This window comes from Gavia stellata, chromosome 18, assembly GCF_030936135.1.
Source record: "Gavia stellata isolate bGavSte3 chromosome 18, bGavSte3.hap2, whole genome shotgun sequence".
NCBI classification, from domain to species: domain Eukaryota; kingdom Metazoa; phylum Chordata; class Aves; order Gaviiformes; family Gaviidae; genus Gavia; species Gavia stellata.
In genome coordinates, this window is record NC_082611.1 from 8,534,561 (window position 1) to 8,553,066 (window position 18,506).

General features: G+C 38.8%; 2 protein-coding genes across 2 annotated transcripts in view; both read right to left on the minus strand.

Annotated features, from left to right (window-relative positions):
* Positions 1 to 1,475: 1,475 nt before the first annotated feature.
* Positions 1,476 to 1,961, minus strand: BHLHA15 (basic helix-loop-helix family member a15). Its single transcript, XM_009809760.1, has one exon. The coding sequence runs from the start codon at positions 1,959 to 1,961 to the stop codon at positions 1,476 to 1,478; it is 486 nt and encodes a 161-aa protein (XP_009808062.1).
* Positions 1,962 to 9,704: 7,743 nt separating this feature from the next.
* The window catches only part of LMTK2 (lemur tyrosine kinase 2), a 30,868-nt gene continuing 22,066 nt past the window's right edge, over positions 9,705 to 18,506 (minus strand). Inside the window, 6 exon segments of the mRNA XM_059826593.1 lie at positions 9,705 to 10,015; positions 11,155 to 11,403; positions 11,800 to 11,935; positions 13,470 to 16,386; positions 16,642 to 16,791; positions 18,232 to 18,353. Of these exon segments, the coding sequence (XP_059682576.1) occupies positions 9,987 to 10,015; positions 11,155 to 11,403; positions 11,800 to 11,935; positions 13,470 to 16,386; positions 16,642 to 16,791; positions 18,232 to 18,353 (3,603 nt within the window). The 3' untranslated portion in view covers positions 9,705 to 9,986.

Genomic DNA, 18,506 nt, shown 5'->3' on the forward strand with positions numbered 1-18,506 from the left:
CAACCACACCTATCCAACTTCACATTGTTCTACATCATATCTGTAGATCGCTACGGTGGAGAAAAATAATTCACGTCCCTTACCAGCCTGTCTGGGAAGCCTTACCTGCTAGTCCAAATGAAATTGTCACATTATCAGCCCTGCAGGAGCAAAATAAATAGCATGTTAGAACTACGCAGTGCAGCATAACCCTTCTGTGATGGATCCAATAAATCCCTCCTCAGCCACCGTTCCTCCTTGGACAGCCCTACTTTGCAGGGAGAAGGACCACACTGCATACTATTATCAATCCTACTGGCACATGAGATGCCGGATGCTGCCTTCCCAGAGCAACAGCCCTCCTGCCAGCACAGGACTTCGGGATGTGGGTGGGAAGAGCTGTAACACAGGGGCTCCACAGCAACACTGTTCCAGCTGAGGGCACCTCAGCTTGTTCTTCAGGTACGAGAATACGAGAGGAAATGAGAGTTCCTCAGTGACATAAAACTTTTTATAGTAAGATGGGGGGGGGAGGAAAAAAGGCTCATTTTCCTTTTTGAAGAGCTCCTGCTTCATTTATTGTGTTTTATAATACCAGAAACTAGCACTAACCCAGAAAGAATCCTGATCACATTAACAGGCTTCATTAGCAAATAATTTGTAATTGCATAGATCATTATTTAACTTATGACTATACTAAAATATTTTTATCATAGTTTTGGCAAAAGTAAGTCCTTTGTCCCTTATTTATTATTTGTATTACAATGGCACCCAGAGACCCACTAAAGAAAAACTCCATGAGGCTGGATGCTCTGGAAACATAGACCAGAAAGTGTCCTTACTCTAGAGAGCTTACAATCTAAGAAAGCTTTGTAGACATTTACATTAACAAGTACTTTAAAGTTTTTATGTTTTGCGAGGTTCAAAGTTATCAGAGCAGATCCAGACCACTCAAGATAAATATTCAGATTTGGTGGCCAGTTTCTCATATGTGCCACTTCACTCATCAAGTTAGTCAAATGTTGTCATCAATTTTAACTTTCGCAGTAGCAGGATAAAAACAGTCACTGAACAGTTGGTGAACAGTGCTACAGTCAAGACTCTCAACAAGCTCTAGTGAACTCAGGTGATGCAGGCCTTAAATGCTCAACTCTTCCAGGGAGGGTGATTTTCAGAAGTTACTACATCTTTACTTTCAAGTCAACTACAACGTTATAGGATAGGTTTCCAGACCCTGATGCACCACACAAATATATCCATTAAGCTTTGAAAAATTCTTATAATTTAAGGTAATTTTTTAATATGCCATATAAGCTATAGCCATGAGTGTTACCTGTTTGTCTTAAGAAAAAATAGAGGACAGCTGGAGGCAAAAATAATCTCTTAAAACCTCTATGTACTGACATGTATTATCATGCAAGAAGAAGAAAAAAGAATTACAGTGGTAGCTAACTGTAGGTGTTTTGGCTGAAGCTGTGAATCTATGTGGAATATTTTTATAGCTGTTCCTCATGATCATCATCCCCATGTTGCTGTTGATAATGCTGGTACAATTTGGACATCCAGGCTTCCCCCACCCCTTCTGCTGCTGGAAAGTGTCCATTGGACATACTGAGTATAATGGAGGTCAAGGATTTAATGTAATTTTTGGCCAGTGTGAGAGTCTCTATTTTGGAAAGTTTATTTTCAGCTCTCACATGAGGGATCACCTCCCGCAAGGCCTGGAACGCATTGTTAAGCTTGTGCATTCTCTGCCTCTCCCGCTCGTTGCTTTCCAGTCTCCTCAAATGCCTGTCCTTATTGCTCCAAGGATGCTTGGCTCTGGTTGTAGTGATCTTGCTGCTCTCCTTGTTTCCCCCATTCCTCCTTTCTTTGTGTCGCAAACAATTCACCAGTTCTTTTTTTCTCATTGCTGACTCCTCAGAAAATGCTTCTTTGTCAACAGTATGCCTTTGCTTCTTTCCTTTGGTTTTAGTCTTCATTGTTTGAGTAGACGTACTGGTATTAAGCATCAATGTGCTGTAAAAACATGACACCAGTATCTTTAACTGTTGCACAGTTTCATGCTGAACAAATGATCTGAGGCAAGTTTGTTTGTTTGATGTTTGTTTACTTGTTCACTACTGTCTCTCTAAATTTAGTGAGGTTCGTTTTAGAAGTTGCGAATGTTATTAGTCAAGATGACCTGTGCAGATGAACAAAGGAGGAAAATCCTTTTTTAGGAACAACAGATCCTCCTTCAGCTGGAAGGAAGAAGTTACAGAGGGAGCAGAGGCCAAGTGAACGGAATAATTGAAACAAAAATGCAGTGAATCACCTACTGGTATCCTCACATATGGGAAGCCAAGTGAAAAACAGACACCTCTCTACCTTCTTATAAGCAGGCCTCGAACCAGAGAGACTTCTCTCACACTGCACGTAAGAAAACCGTCTCCAAGCTGATCCAGTCTTCCTGCAGGAAGAGTGAACCACAACTCAAAAAAATATCAGAAGTACGATGGTCAATTCGGTTTGATAACACATTGCCTCTGTTTTTAGATCTCGCATGCTTCTGTTTTCTCCCAGCTCTAGTTACCACAAGTTATAAAAAACGATACACCGCCTTGTTGTACATATGCAGGCTTATGTGTGGGGTATTAGACAGAACCGTCAGGCTCTCACTCAGAAAGTAATCTCTTCTTGAACTCCTGGTAATTGCTTTTTGTAGGAATAGGTTTCCACTGTATTTATGAGCAGTCCACTAGAGGGAAACACAACACGCTAACTCATACAGAGGCTCAGAAACTCCTAGCCAGCAACATGTTTTCACCCACAGCATCTCTGCATTCTGGGCTGGTCCCCACCACACACACACAAAAAAGCATTTCCCTCTTGCAACAACAATCAAATAATGGTGGGGCTTAATTGCAGTTTCTGCCCCAGTTCAACTGGAGCAGAGCAGTATTTATTCTCCAGGCTCTCCAAAAAGACACAGCAATGTTCCTTCCTCACATGTTAGCAAGGCAGATGACAGCATTGAAATTTTACCCTCCCGCAGGCTAGATTCTGTGCCAACACTACATCTGAAGACAGCAGCCTCACAGCAACCCTGCCTTTAACACCAACAATCAATGTTACAGAGACACCGTTTCCAAAATACTTCCTTCCACTCTCTTCCGGTTCACGTAGTCATAGAAATGTTTGGTCTTAAAAAAAAAATTTTTATGCTGATGTTATTATGTACAAGCAGTTAGAGAGTTGGTGAACCAATAAAAAATAACCAAACTAGCCACAGGTGCTTGACTGTCCCAGTATAGGACATCAACCTTAGCTGGAGCAGGTGGTGAGCAGTTCCCGGGTGTGCTGTGGTAAATATCACTTCCTCTCTCATTTCTTTAGAGGCATCTTCAGCTGCTCGGCATTCACAGTGACTCAGTTCTCTGCCTGCAAGGGCATCCTGGCCATCCCCAGGGGCCTTAGCACTAGTGAGGCAGTTTTGCCAGAAAGGACAGCAATTCACAAAGCAGTTTGGTTAGAGTAGCACCCAGGTGACAAATGCTGAAAGACAGCACCGAATAGCTTGTGTTGTGGGAGCCTAGAAGAAATGTTAGACACACAGGTATCTTAAGCAAGAAAACAGGACTAAAGCCAAGCACTGGGCTTGTTATGGGCTCTTAGTCTAACTCACTTGGCAGAAAAGGCGTAACTGCAGGACAGAAAAGTAAAGGCAGGCACAAAGGAGACCAGTCAACTTCCCCCCCTCCAGTGCGAAGAGTGCTGTTGGGGAGAGCAGAGAAACAAGCAGCTGCTGTTTGAAAGGAAAACAGCCCGCAGGACTTGGTGAAGAGGAGGTTCGTGGAGGCAGCGTGCAGAGAAAGCTGGACGAAAAGTCCAAGAAAAAGGAAGCGTCAGCAAACTGCCGGAGCGAAGTAGTCTGTCAGGCTAAGGGAAAGCAAATGGGATGATGTGGGTTAAGAGGATGCTCAGCTGGCCGAGGTTTGCTTTCAGACTGCTATACACTGCTGTAACCCCCTGAGAAACTACCTCGTGGAGCCATAGCCAGGCTGCCAGGCCCCCCAGGGAGGTGGCATAGGTGTGGAAGGAGAAAATGGAGATGGAGAGGGGATCAGGAGCAGGGGTGGTCTCTTGGTGGGCTGGTCAAGAGAAACCAAAGAGAGCGAGCAGCCAAATACCAGTTTTCCACCCTCTGCACCCGTCCATCAGGACTGGTGTCCCTCCTCCGTGACTTACCCCTGCCACCAGCTGTGGAGAAGGTGCCTAGGGCCCGAGGGGTGACATAGCCCAGACCTGTGGGAAGCCAGGAGCAGCAGGAGGGTCTGTGGGGGCAGCAGGGGCACTGCCTGTCCGCTGGGCTGGGCCAGGGTCCGTCAGCAGGAGCCTGTGAAGGAACCAGGACCTGCCTCACGCTGGGGAGAGCCCCAGGGACGAGGCGGGGAAGCGCTGCCAGGAGGCCCCCAGGCAGGCGCTGCTGCCGCGCCCGCGGCCCGGAGCTCTACCCGGAGCGGCAGCCCGGCCCCGACCCTGCCCGGCGGAGGCGGCCCTGCTGTCCGCCGCGCCGGCAGGTGGCTGCGCTGCCGCGCGCCCGCCGCGACACGTCGCTTTAGCGGCAGGGGCGGGCCCGGCCCGGCGCAGGCGGGTGTTCCGCGCCTCAGCTGCCGGCCCGCGAAGTAACCGTCCTCGTGGGGAAGGGGCACCCCCGTAACGCGGCTCGCGTGTACGGAGGCGAAACACCAGGCCCAGGCAGAGGAGTCACGCAGGGCCCCCAGCTATTGGCATTACCGGGGCGGGGAGCGGGGCAGCGCCTGGAGACAGCAGCCAGCACAAGGCTCCCGGGTTTTGGATGCTCACAGGGCTCCGAGTGACAACAAAATGGGAGGGGGAGGCAGCACTCAGCCAGCACCGCAGCAGCCTGTGTATGGATGGAGGTGCTGCCGCCAGACTGATGGAAGCTAAGCCAGGCAGGTCAATGTCGCTACAGGAGGGGTCAGTCTAGCACTTACTTCAGCGGGTGGAGTGTCCTCAGGTGGGGGAGGAAAGAGTCTGTCTCAGCTCTGTTCTGCCGAGGGCTACGCCAGTTATCGTACCACCTGTGTGAAGAAAGGCCCACAGACAGAGCACCTCCATCCCTTGCAAGAAGGCGGCTATGATAGAGATTGCAAGTGCTCAAATTCTTTGATAAGGGTTCTGTATCATATGACCAATTTAGTGCCATGGGATCTTTCACATCTGTTCTCAGTAATGACCACTGTCTTGGTCAAATTTCAGCCCAGTAGTTACATTTTACCTAATGAAGTTAAATCATCTTGGTATCAGTTGCTTATTTCCAGGTCTCAACAGTTGCCAGGACTCAGAACAGCTGTGATACGATGTGGGAGCTTCCACAACAGCCTCCGTTAACTACAGACATTGCTGAGATGTGTCATCACAACCTTAACAGTCAACAGGTTAAGAGGGGAAAAAACCCCACACTCTCCTCCTGCATCACAGAGTGCCCAGACTGCAACAGTCTCCATCTCATGTGAAAGCAGCTACCAATACACACAAGTACTACATTTACCTGGTGATCTTAGGTCCATTCAGCATATGCACTTAGATTAAAAAAACAATAAAATAATCTTCTAGAAATAAATTCAATAAATACTGACAAAACATATCATTGAACTGTTTCCTGAAGGGTACTTAAAAAATCTGAAATCTCCATTCTTCCTACAGATGCTTAATTCTAGGATTAAAAGCAATATTCAGTTTTTAGAATTACACTGGGGTTTTTTAAGTATTGTTTTTTTAAGTATTTTTAAGTATTGTTTCTCTACTGACTGCGTATACACATTACCTGAAGTTCACACAAGGGTGATATTAGAAGAAATCAAAGGTGATTACACTATTTAGTGTAGGCTCATCTGCTGGGACTGTAGCTTTGAGCTTTTGGTACTTTCTCAAACTCTGGACACTAACAAATACATCTTACAAGTAGATCTATACTATACTGTGGACCTGATCCATTGCTGGCATCTGTTTAAGAATGAACAAACATAGACAAAGAGATTATAAATATATAACTGTATTTTATTTTTAATATTAAATATTTTTAAATTACAAGCAGTTTCTTGAATCACACTATGCATGATAATCAATATACAGTAGAAATTACAATTTAAAAATGTACACAATTTAAAGACATTTTGACCTGAAATTTCATTAACTATGATATATTGCCATAAACCTCATACCTGTATTAAATTACAATAGGAAAACCTCATACCTATGATTTTGTTACATAGTTTCTCATTTACAAATAGAATTAAACATTATATATACACACACATCAGTACCATTTATCATTTAAGTTACACCTACATCTGTGCAAGTTCAAACAATTTCATAAACAAGACTAAGTCATATTCAAGTTTCTGAAAAACAGGCTGCTGGTATTACAAATACTTATTTTCAATAAGTTTATATGATGTTTGACTCTCCTCTAGATTTTCTCCAGTCTTGTACCAAAACCATTAACATACAAGGATATTTCTGTATGACTTAAAGCTGAAGTAATTTTGTACACTCCATTCTTATTTAAGGCTATTTCTTATAAGGCTAATATACTTGGATTCCACCTTTCACCAACTCCAACAAAAATAGCCATGTCACTAACACCTGACAACACCGACATTTTAGCATAGTGCTTAATTATAAAACAAAAAATCTTTCTACCAACCAGCCTCCTCATGAAAAAGATTGAGTACTACATAAAAATGTGCTAAAAATACTGATAAAAAGAATGAGGCTTAAATGGCTTTCATTAGTGCATCAATAAGGATATGAAAAAATGTTTAATCTGCTCATTTCCATGAAAATGGCAGTTTCCATAAATGCAGTTATACACACAACATATCTGCAGCTTGGGGATTTGGGAGAGTACAGGTGTTTCCATTAAAACTGGACACTTCTTGCTCTGTTGGCTTCTCACTACATATCCTCCTTTTTAAACACACTTCCTTAGGTGGGAAAAATCAGATCTTTTAAATAACTTCAGTAGCCAAATTGAGACAATGCCTTCAATACTCAAATAATCAAGGTATTCTACTAGAGAAGGAATTAAAATGTAACCAGTCCTCATAATAAACCATTGAAAATAGATAAATGTACTTCTAAAACGGAAACCATGCTTAAGTAGCTAGTGCAAGAAATTACATATAGTTTAATGAGTTGTAGCAAATCCCCTTATTATGATGTCACACGTTGGAATTACTGATTCGTCTTCATTGTGCCACTGACTGCTAGGCAGGTATTTAAATATTGCTAGTAGTTGATCAGATTTTTAACTATAAATTTTTCAAAAAAAGACCTTTTATATTATTGCAATCCAGCCTACTGGATTACTGAAATTAAAATTCATCGTTTAAGTGAGGTGAGTCAACTTTAAATATTTCTTTCTCTTCATTGTACAGCTGAAAAGGACATTACCTTGCTTAATATCATACACATCCCAGCTCATTTTGGAAAAAATGGTCCTTTGGCAATTCATTAACAATGAGTCCATTTGGACAAAGGAGTAAACTTTCACTTCTTGTTTAAGATTTTCTTTAAACCCAGGTAAAGAATACAAATCTTAGATTTCCATCAAGCAAAGGAAATTCCTGATGTGCAAGATAAACATCTGATTTTCCAGAATTATAAGAAACAAAATGCACAGCCAAATTATAACATTCTGGAGTATAAGCTTTTATTTAACCTTAGACTATATTTTAAATCAAATGATTCAAAATTAAGGTTGAACTCCAGGTCTGATACAGTAGATTTTTCACCACGCAAGGCAGGTAAGCCCACACATTCTTTGCAGACCATTGTGGAGTTTCATTCTTACTATGGTGAGAATTACAGAAGACGGATGAGATATGTTAATCTAGCTGTATATCAAGGAGTTTAATGTTGGAATTATGGAATTTCTAAGCAATAATTTGTGCACAAAGTCTATTACCCATATTTTAAAATATTGAGAGTAGCACACAGCTTCCTTAAACCCTCTACAGTGTATACTGTAAGCCCGTATTAAGAATTACTTGGCTTTGCCTCTTAAATCATGTTTTGGGAAAAGTCCGTGAAAAATTCAGTTCCTCACTTCATAATCAACAACAGTTGACTAACTCTGAACCTGAGTGCCTCATCAGAAAGAGTTCTCTCAACAATACATTGGCAACTTTAAATAACATTATAACTAAATCATTCCCTTTTGATTGGTATGGAAACCATTCTGGTTAAGGACTAAATAATGCTGGAAAAAAGCAATTAACATAGTCCTGTAATTTTAAAATATACTTAAAAAATCAAAATGCATATAGAGGTATACAAAACCAAACTTTACACATCTGAAAATATCTAGTCCTCCCATACTTCATGTAATGAAAATTCTCTGGTGACTGGATCTGAACGCAGAGCACTTGGACCACCATTATACTGAAGGCCTGCCAAAATAGCAACTATAATGCAAAGTACTTTGTATTTTAGTACACTAAAATACAAAGCCAGGTAAACCGTTCCTATTAGTGTTTCCTACAGATCTGCAGCTGCATAAGGCATTCCAAGAGGTCAGAGATTTGTTTCTCAACTGAACTCACTTTGGAGTAATAAGGATATTTTTTTTTTTTCCCAAGCAGTTTAAAGGATTAAACTAGCTAAATGCATGGTAGAGTATGAAGGTTAAAAAAGCCACATTGTATTCCCTTCCCTACAGACAGCTTCAGAGCAAACTTTACTGCATCTTTTGGTCAGTATGCATTTCAAGATGTACCATGGAGCCTTGCAGACATCTTAAAATAGGTCTGGCCTTATAAAGGGTACAAAATTGGGCATTAACCACTAATCTAACTCTTAATTGCCATAACATCACTGAGAGGTAGATTTACCACAGGCCTCTGAATGGCAGCCCCAATCTGCAGTCAGAAGAGTGAGCTTCAAAATTCACAGAACATACAACTGAAGGGCCAAGTGTGCCCAAATCCAGTCTATTGAAATTAGACTTTTTGTAAGATTCATAAATGTCACAGTTTTGTACAGCCAATTTTTCCTCTTCTCTCTTCAAGGCAGAAATTGTAATAAAAACTGGAAGGCCCTTAATTATGATATAGTCAGATGCTACTACAGTTTAAGCAGTCAGTAGGATCATTTTCAAGAATTAAGAGACATTATCTCTTTCATCTAAAAATTCCAGAGTATATCATATATTCTTTTCCAGTTTCCTATAAAACATGAACACTAACAATCAATCTATAATCATTATCATTTAGAAATGGTACTGAATATAAGGTTTCAGCAAGTCTAACATAACACTCAGAAGTTATGTACGATTTACAGGTACCGTGCATAGCAAAGGCTACAAAAAGGACAAATTAAACTGGATAACTGGGCCAATTCAACTTGTCTTATTTTCCTTGAAAGATTTAAGATTTTGATTCTGTACAACATCAGGAAATAAAGGAAGAATAATCCATAGTGCAATTGTAATAAGCAAAGTAATATGTAGTGATATCTTTTTGAATAAATATGGCTCACTACTGATCAACTATCATTCATACAGTTTCAGCAACACAGCCACCTGTTGCACAGGACAGTTATACACAATTCTACAACAGGTGTATTTTCAAATAAGTCATGAACTACATGGAAAAATATAAAAAGACTATTATACAACCTCATACATAAACCAGACTGTAGTGTAATTGCTTTACTTGTTTCTTAAGTTATCTGAAAAATACTTCAAGTACTTGAAAACAGCGGCAGAATCATCTTTCAATGAAAAGCAAAATTGCACTGATTTAAAAATACATTACAAAGTTAAATACACATTCAAATTAATGTCCTGATTTAACATTGCTTTCAGTGTTTACTTTCATTTCTTAGTACTTCTGATTACCTGTGTTACTCCAGGAGAATCCAGAGTTTAGATAAAGAAGTCTCAGACACAAAGTCTGTGTGTTTTATGTATGTAATCCAAGGAAGTTTTAATTCATTTAATCTTTTTCTCCATCTTCACTGCTTCCTATTAGTAGAGGAAAGGTCATAAGGTACAGTGAGATTCTTCTGCACAACCCTCGCTTCTTTCTAAGACTCTCCCTAGAACTTGGCATCCTGCTGTTTCGCACTTCCAAGTTTTGGTTAATCTTTCCCTAGAGCTTTCAACTACTGTAAACATTTGGTACATTTATACGTAGACATCTGCTTAAATCGCAGAGTTCAATGTCACTTCTTAGGACACGTAAGGCAATGTAGGATTGCCAAAATAATCTCTCTTATCTGCAAGTTACTAAGCAACAAACATTATCTAATCAATAAGCACAATACAAGAACAATACAGTTCTATATATAATCACCGATTCAATTTTTATAGACATTGACCATTAGCAAGGCTCAGCAATCAGTAATATTTATTTTTAATAATGCAACATTTTATCAAGATTAATAATATGCTGAACTGATTCAAGTCTGCTCATTTTTGCTTCTCTTAACCCTCAAAAATTTATCAAAGCTTAAAAAAAACCCTTTTTGTTACAGACAAAAAGCTTCTGTTAATAAATACTGCTAGTACTCAATATTGCTATGAACAGACTGTTTGGTTCTCCTAACAGAAATTACCCTACTCACAGCTCTAGAAAACTTGCTGCAATTCTTGAGAATGTCAAGAATGCACTTTCTAAAAAGCAATATGAAAAGAAACTGAACCTTAAAATAAGCTTAAACAACAGTGGCAGAAACATTATGTTCCTAGCATCCTCACCCTGTGCAATGAAAACAAAGTTGTGACTTATGACAGTGCAATAACAAGAATTATTCAACTGCCATAGTGTGGCAGCTATACAGAAGTGCTTAAGGACTGCATAGATTTCATTTATATAAATATAGCACTAGTTTTTTTAACAGAAAAATTATGAGCTTGGCCTGTAAATGTTCTGTAGAATATTCAACCACAAGTTTGTAGCAACTTGGATGTAAATAATCTCAATGTAAATGGAAAGCTATGTCTTAACTGAAATACAAGACCAGACATAACTTTTATAGTGTTAAAAATATATTCCTAAGTTAATCTTGTTCCATTTTAAATACTTATATCTATTACTTCTATCTTTGCATAAAGTTTTTAATTTGTAGTTTTGAAATAATTATTATAACTAAATCACTTACCTCCTTGCTCTATATCTGAATCTGTAAGATGCGTAAGAGAAAAGCTTGCCATGTTTGCAGGAGAGATAGAGAATCTGGAATAAGGGGATGAATGTGACCAGTTCTGATCAAGAGTCCGGGAAGGTGGAGGTGGAGAAAAGTACTTTGATGACTGAAGAGGTGGTTTAGAACTAATAAGACTATTAGCTGCCTTTGATATAAAGGATGGCTCTGGTGAAGAGAAGTCATCATCCCATTCAAAACCCCCACCTTGGGGGAGAAAAAAAAAAGAGAAAAGAAAAGAGAGGCAATTTACAGTAATGTAAGGTCATACACAGTTTTAAAAACAAGGCCCTGGAAGACTGCATTAACCCAAAACAAAACTTGTAGCTTTTCTGTTCTAGCCCCGGGGATTGTCATCCACAGTTTGGTTGCCTCTCAAGATACCCTAGCCACATCAATATATAAACAACCAGTATTACGCCACAAACTTTGATAATCAGTAACACTAGTATCTGAGCCTAGCTGAAGTATATGCTTAGGATGCAAAACTGAAACGGTATCATATGGTGAATTTACAAATCACATATAGTTTAAATGACACTTCATTAAAACCTATGCATAGAACTGTCTCAGCCCCTGCTGTGTATAAATATATTGAAGTACCTTCTTCATCTGTTGAGCTTTCTGAATTTGCAAATCTGTTTAAGTAACTAAAACTCGAAGATGGAACAGGAGTGCTGTGAGAGCCTTCGCCGTTCAAGTCTGCTGCACGGTTTCCCAGCGCCTTCGTTGGCATTTCCTAAGGCAAACAAAATAACTTATTTAACTCTCTTGTACACAGAATGTATCCATGCCTATAGATGCAAGCATTCAAAAATACACTCCCCCATCCCTGTCATCAAATCTACTATGGAATATAATGGTCTGTAAACTCAAGTTATTACCACACAACAAAACTTTGAGTTATAGATTAAGCATATGCACGCACGTACTTCTATTTCTAAAGGAAGTTGTATCAAGTCTACACTAAAATGCATGCAGGAAATGACTACTTAAATACTATTTATGATATAAAAAGGTTTCATATTTCTAGGAACAAAGCTAAAACATCTTCCAATTGAAAACAGTTTCCTTATCAGCCTGTCACAGGTAGGGTTTTTTTTCTATTTAATAAAGCCTTATCCCCATCTCCCAACTTTTTTTAAATTTTTTTTTTTTTTCCACTCTTTAATCATGCTTCAGGATAAAGAGACAGACTTTGTATGACCAGTATCTGAAGTAGCCAACATGTTATCAGTTACTGTAATAATAAGTAAAGAGTTCAACAACTAAGAGCAGTTTAAACACAGCTTATTTTTTCCCTTCCCCTCTGACAAAAGGATTACTATTCTACAGACTGCCTAAACACAAATAGATCACTTAAGTTTTCTATTCCAAACCACAATTATCTCTAATATTTATGTGCGTCATCATAAGCAACATTTCCAAAGCTTGACAATGTGACTGTTATTTTAAACTCACTGTACTAGTTTAGTTGCTATAATGTTAAAATACAATCTCCTCTGTATCAAGTTACAGAAGTTAAAAATTGATAAAGCAGACAGGGAAACAAAGGTAACCTTGAATTTTATAAGCAGATTAGTATTTCACCAATCACATTGGATTAATAAAAAGTAACATTATCATTTAAATACTGTTCTCATCTTTGATTATGGTTTGAGGTAAGTCTACCTTAATGCTAACTAACACAACATTCAGAGTTAGGTTGTGGTTTGCATTTTGGGGTCTTTTTATTTTCCCTTTTCTTTTATAAAAGCATTTGAACTTAAAGTCCTCAAACTCATTAAACAGATAAACTGCTTCTGTAAAGTTACAACAACATTCTGGTAAAATAAATTAATCAAATCTCATCTATAATGACGCTGTCTCACATATTCATATATGGAATACATATTCATATGAAATACAGCTTATAAACATCATAAACGCATCACTGAAAACCACGTTTCATTCAGCGCATGCAGTCAAGGGGCCAAAAGCAATGGAGATTCAGGATTTGGCAACCAGCCCTGCCCAAAGCAAAACCCTCCTTCACTTCAAATTAGTGCTGCTATTCTATCAGCAGCACACAACTGCACCCAGCCAAGAAAAAAGTTCCTTTTTTCTTTATATAGAAAGAAAAAATGACCCACATCACAAACAAGATCCAACCCTGCCAAGATGAGTGATCTTGTAATAATGTGTCCACTAATATTAAGCTATTCTACCACATCTTGTTTAAAAAAACCCAAAACCAACAAAAACTTTACTTGGTAATTAAAAAAAAAAGATACCTGATCAAACAAATAGACTGTCACATCATCAAAGAACGTTACAGCCTTTTTCTCATTTTTCCAGTGCTTGTGTTGCCTTTCATTAAGAGGTTTTGGAAGTTTCAACAAGCTTCTCAGATGTTTTCCATCATCCTTGTCAGTAAGTATCTCAGGTACTTGATGAACAGTTTCATCTTCACTGTCAGAACTCAGACTGTGCATATGAAAAGTCCTCATGTCATCCTCAGAATCACTGTTTTCATCTTCCTCATCTGCATCATCACCATCTTCTAAATCAAGCATTCCAGAAACATCGAGTTTGCCAAGGTATTTTCCTTCAATATCTGGCTCTTTCAGTTTTTGTCCTTCAATGTGATAGAAGGACTTCTCACTGTTACTCAAATCTAAAGGACTGTGTATGTTATGCACAGACTTCAAGTCTCTGTGTGAAAGAAGTTCTGAAGTATTAGTGCCAACACAAGAGACAGTTTTATGTGAAGTCTCAGATAGTTTTATTTCATCCCTTAGGTTACTTCCTACCGATACTTCCAGGGAATTCAGAGTTGCCTCAGCCCACTCATCAGGGCACCCCTGCATCCTTACATTCATCTCTTGCATCTCTAAGTTGTGATTTAGTTCTAGTTTTGCACTTTGATTATTGGTATCCTGGTAATTCCTTACATCACACTTTTGCTGTCTCTCTTCAAAACTGTAATCCTTTTCAGTATTATTCTCTCCTCTATTTGAAGAAACAACACACATAGTCTCTTTTGACAGATTTACAGTCTCTTCTGTTTTTTTATCTGGCTCAGAATCATTATCAGAGAAATAGGCAGAGTCTCTATACGAGTTTTGATTTCCACCCAGAAAAACCTTTGGGGTTATTTCAAAATTGCTGTTCACTGCATCTAAACAAGCTGCTGCTTCTGAAACAATTATGACTGGATTAGAAGGTAAAGAACTGACATTGTTCTCGCTGACAACACAGACAGCTGTATCTACACTAGAAGCATCCTCAACAGTGATATGGGAAGTCCATTCTGGAGATTCCAGGTTCTCCGTTTCATAGCCACTGTCAGCAGGTTTATCAGGTGGCAAAAGTTTCTGAGGACTTTGAGCCTGTAAAGATTCTAAAGCCTCATTTACATCTAAAGAATCCAAAGAATCAGGTGTCTCTAAGGCTTGTTCTACAGTTTGTCTAGGAGATGGGCTGTCTTCCAAAAGACTATCCTGACTTGTACAATCTGAAGTAGCAACAGAAATTAAGGTCCCCTCTTCTGGAACATCCTTACAGTTCTCAAAATGATTTGATGTTTCTTGATTTTCCTCCAATAAACATTCATCTTTTTTTAATACAGCAGACTTATCTTGCAAGTTTCTTTTCATATCTTCCTGATCACATTTTTCTCTACTAAAAGCTATTTCATCAGACTTGAAAAGCATTCTCTGTCTTATTTGTGCATCACACTCATCTGTTTCAAGAGCAACACCGTAACATGGATTGTTTCCAACATTATTATTTTTGGCATTATTGGATAGCTCTTCTTGACAGAGAATATCAATGTTACAGGACATGACTTCTTTGACTTCCACATTTAAAAGTTCTCCCTCATCCTTCAAATAAGGAAGAGTTGTATGTTTATCACATGACTTATATGCTCCAGATGGACTAGAGGATGCCTGCACCTCTATAGTAGTCTGAGACTGAGAATTCAGATCTTTATTCATTGTCACTGGGTTAAAATTTTCATCTTTCACTGTTCTAAGACTTTCATTTATTAAAGAAAAGACCTGTGCATTTTCAGCCAACACAGGCTCAGGATCCACAGAGTTTCTACTTGAGGTTTCTAATATACTTTTTAGAACATCTTCCGGGTTTTGCCCAAAATCACTGCTGGTTTGGTTAGACAATAACCCTGTTAATAAGTTTTTCTCTTGAAGAAATAAGAAGTTATTGGACAGTTCTTCTAAAGTTACCAAGTCAGACTGGTTAGAGATATTTTCACATAAGGAAACTGTTTCATTTTTAGAAGCGTGGCTAGAATGCTCCTTCTCAGAAAGGCCTACTGCCTTTCTAGCATCCGTGTTTGAGTTTAAACCAGCTGGTTTAAAGTCTTTAGGAATATCATTTGTTTCACCAAAACTGAGTATTTTTCTGTTTGTCAATTCTTCTGATCTGTCAATGTCATTAAAGACATTCTGGAAAGGACTTTCTGGACTACTAGTAGCAGGCAAAAATTCCTCTTTAGGATCTGTATTGTAGTGGAAGAAGTCCCCATCGGTGCTAGATTCTTCAACGTCAAGATCCCTGAGAACTGTGAAATGAGAACTTTTTTCTTGTACAGCTTCTTGATGATCAACTTCCGTAGTTAGTACAACTGATTGGTTATCAAAATTCATGCTGCAGCCACTTCCTTTTTCCTCTAACTGGATATAGTAGTCATTTCCAACAGAAAGCTTGTGTGCATCAAACACAGGTAACACTCCAGGGACAGCAAGTGATGCTTCTTGACCACCTCCATCCTGTGCTCCTGACCCTTGCTCTGAAAGTGACCTCTCAAAAACCTCTACTGGAAAGAAAATACTTGTGTATGTCATTGCTTCATCAGGATTCACATGACCACATTCATCAAAATGATCGTGTTTAGCTGCCTCCCAGATATATTCAAAGCTGAGACCCTGGCTTGTTTCAGTTACAGTAAGAACTTCCTCCATCTCATGGCCAAGTCTATCTCCTGTAAAGTGATCTAAGATTGGAAATGCAGAATTATTCGTTTCTCTGTTTGAGGTGTTTGGTTTAAGAGCATTCCACTGCTGTTCAAAATCAATCTCTGAGTCCCTTTGGCTTTGCATGCGAAGGTAAGTTAACAGTCTATGCACTTCTTCGGCTGTTGGTCTCTTTTCTGGAGGTAGCCAACAGAACTGTAGAACTTCGTACCTATACAAATAAGAAACATGTTTCAATAGGTTTCACACTAAAAGGAATTTATAAAATTCAGATATCTAACAAGCTAAGGAGTAACAACATCACTGGCAGGAATTTCCATCTATAGCAACTCCTTTTACTTTTATGTAGGGTGTCTTTGCCCGGAGCACGATTCCATGTAGCATTTTCAATATATTTAAGAGAACTGAGTAATTTGAGAAACTTCTTCAGCAGCTTTAAGAATAAATAAAAACATTCAAAGTTCACCATCTATCAGAGTATGGCTGCTCCAGACGTGGCTTGAAGAGTTTAACCTGCTTCTCCTTTATGACATGGGTTAGGACTTCCCTGTCAGAAAAGTCTGAGTAAGGCTGAGCAGCATTCTCAAACAGCTCCCATAATGTGACACCCAGGGACCTGAAAAAGAGCAGCAAATGACTGTGCATTCTAAGAGCTATTTTAAAGTTGCTTTTCTACGAAAGTAAGGATTATGCAAAGCAAGAAGAAACAAATATCACTCTCCCATTGGCTCTAATTCAGAACCTGTTAACTCATTTTACTTGACAGAATGCTAGAAGCCTCAAGAATAAAGTTGCTTGAAGGCAATGACAATGAAGGCAACACCAGTGAAGGCAACAAAATACAAGAGGCCTCAAGTGATTCAACTATGGAGGAAACACCCACATATTAAAAAAGTAGAAAGTGCCTATTTAGAGAAGGAAGATTAATAAACCTTCGGTTCAGTCCAACAGTAGGAAAAGCTTTCATCAGAAATTGCAGTTACGGGTCAAACTGTTAGAAAACTTATCTTTCAGTTTTCATAAAATTATTTTTAAGCTGCAGTGGTCAGAAGCCACCTCTTTTGCTCAGTGCTGTATACAACACTAATCCCATTTTCAGTGATTAGAGTTGATGCTGATCTTTGGGCAACCTTCTCTTGCTCAAAATGCAAAGTAACTAACTCTGCACGTATTACGGTAGAGTAGTTTAGATTGGAAGGGGTCTCTGGAAGTCATCTAGTCCAAACCCGTTCAAAGCAGCTCTGTATAAGTGGCATTAAAATTCAAGTTGGAAAGACCCTGGCTGCTTGTAGTTCAGACGAACAGTATGATTTGAAGAAGTCTGCTTGAAAGATGCAAGGAAATCAGTATTGAGATAATTTCTATCTATCCCAGTTGCTTTTTGCAACCCTACCTTTAAATTAGCAAACAAAACCTAGTTTAATATTTAATGCCCTTAGAATATAAAAGCAGGGATTCAACTACATTGTTTTCAGAAATGTTAGCCTAAGCCCCAATTTCCTTTATCCAAATTTCTTAGGACTTGAGAACTGAAGCAAAACTTGAAGATTAACTTTTTTGAAATCACCAAGATTTTCACTAGCCTTTTTCTATACGCTCTTTGGTAGCAGAGACAAACAGTTAATTGCAGCCCTCAAATGCTGCAGCAAGAAATTAAGATGGTACTGTTCTACCAATGGAACTTAATCTGGCTCTAGTGGGATCAACTTTATGTCATCCACAGCTATTATATTACATTTACCATCTCCTACCTTTATAAACATTTGAAGGCATTTGGCAAATATACAATAATTACTTCTATAAGTATAAACACCTATTCTTCTGCTAAACATTTTTTCTTAATCTAACTGTTTTCTCAACAGATTTCTAAGCATCTTTTCAAAGCAAGATATAGATTCATGTTTGTAGATATTAACCTACTGTACATCTGATGAAATAAAGCAGTGCGTCAGGCCAATATTCAATTTAACTACAAATATTACTTACTCCTTTGTGTAACATTTGAAAATATGTTCACAAATCTCTAATTGAAATTATTTTAAAGCCTACTACATACCATATGTTACTGTATTTATTTTGCTCTGCTGATAACAGTCTGTCTTGAAAACTTGTTACTAACTCAGGTGCAGTCCATCGGAGAGGAACAAGTTTCTTCTCATCTGTCTCAATATAATCTTCCTAAATTATTGACAAAAACACAGAAAAAGACTGAACAAACATTGGATCAACTTCCAGAAGTTGACAGTCCTTTCCTTAATCTCTTTTTATGTGATCCCTATGCAAAAAAAATTAGAATTAAAAAAATTAATCCCATTTTCCCCAAGTAGCAGA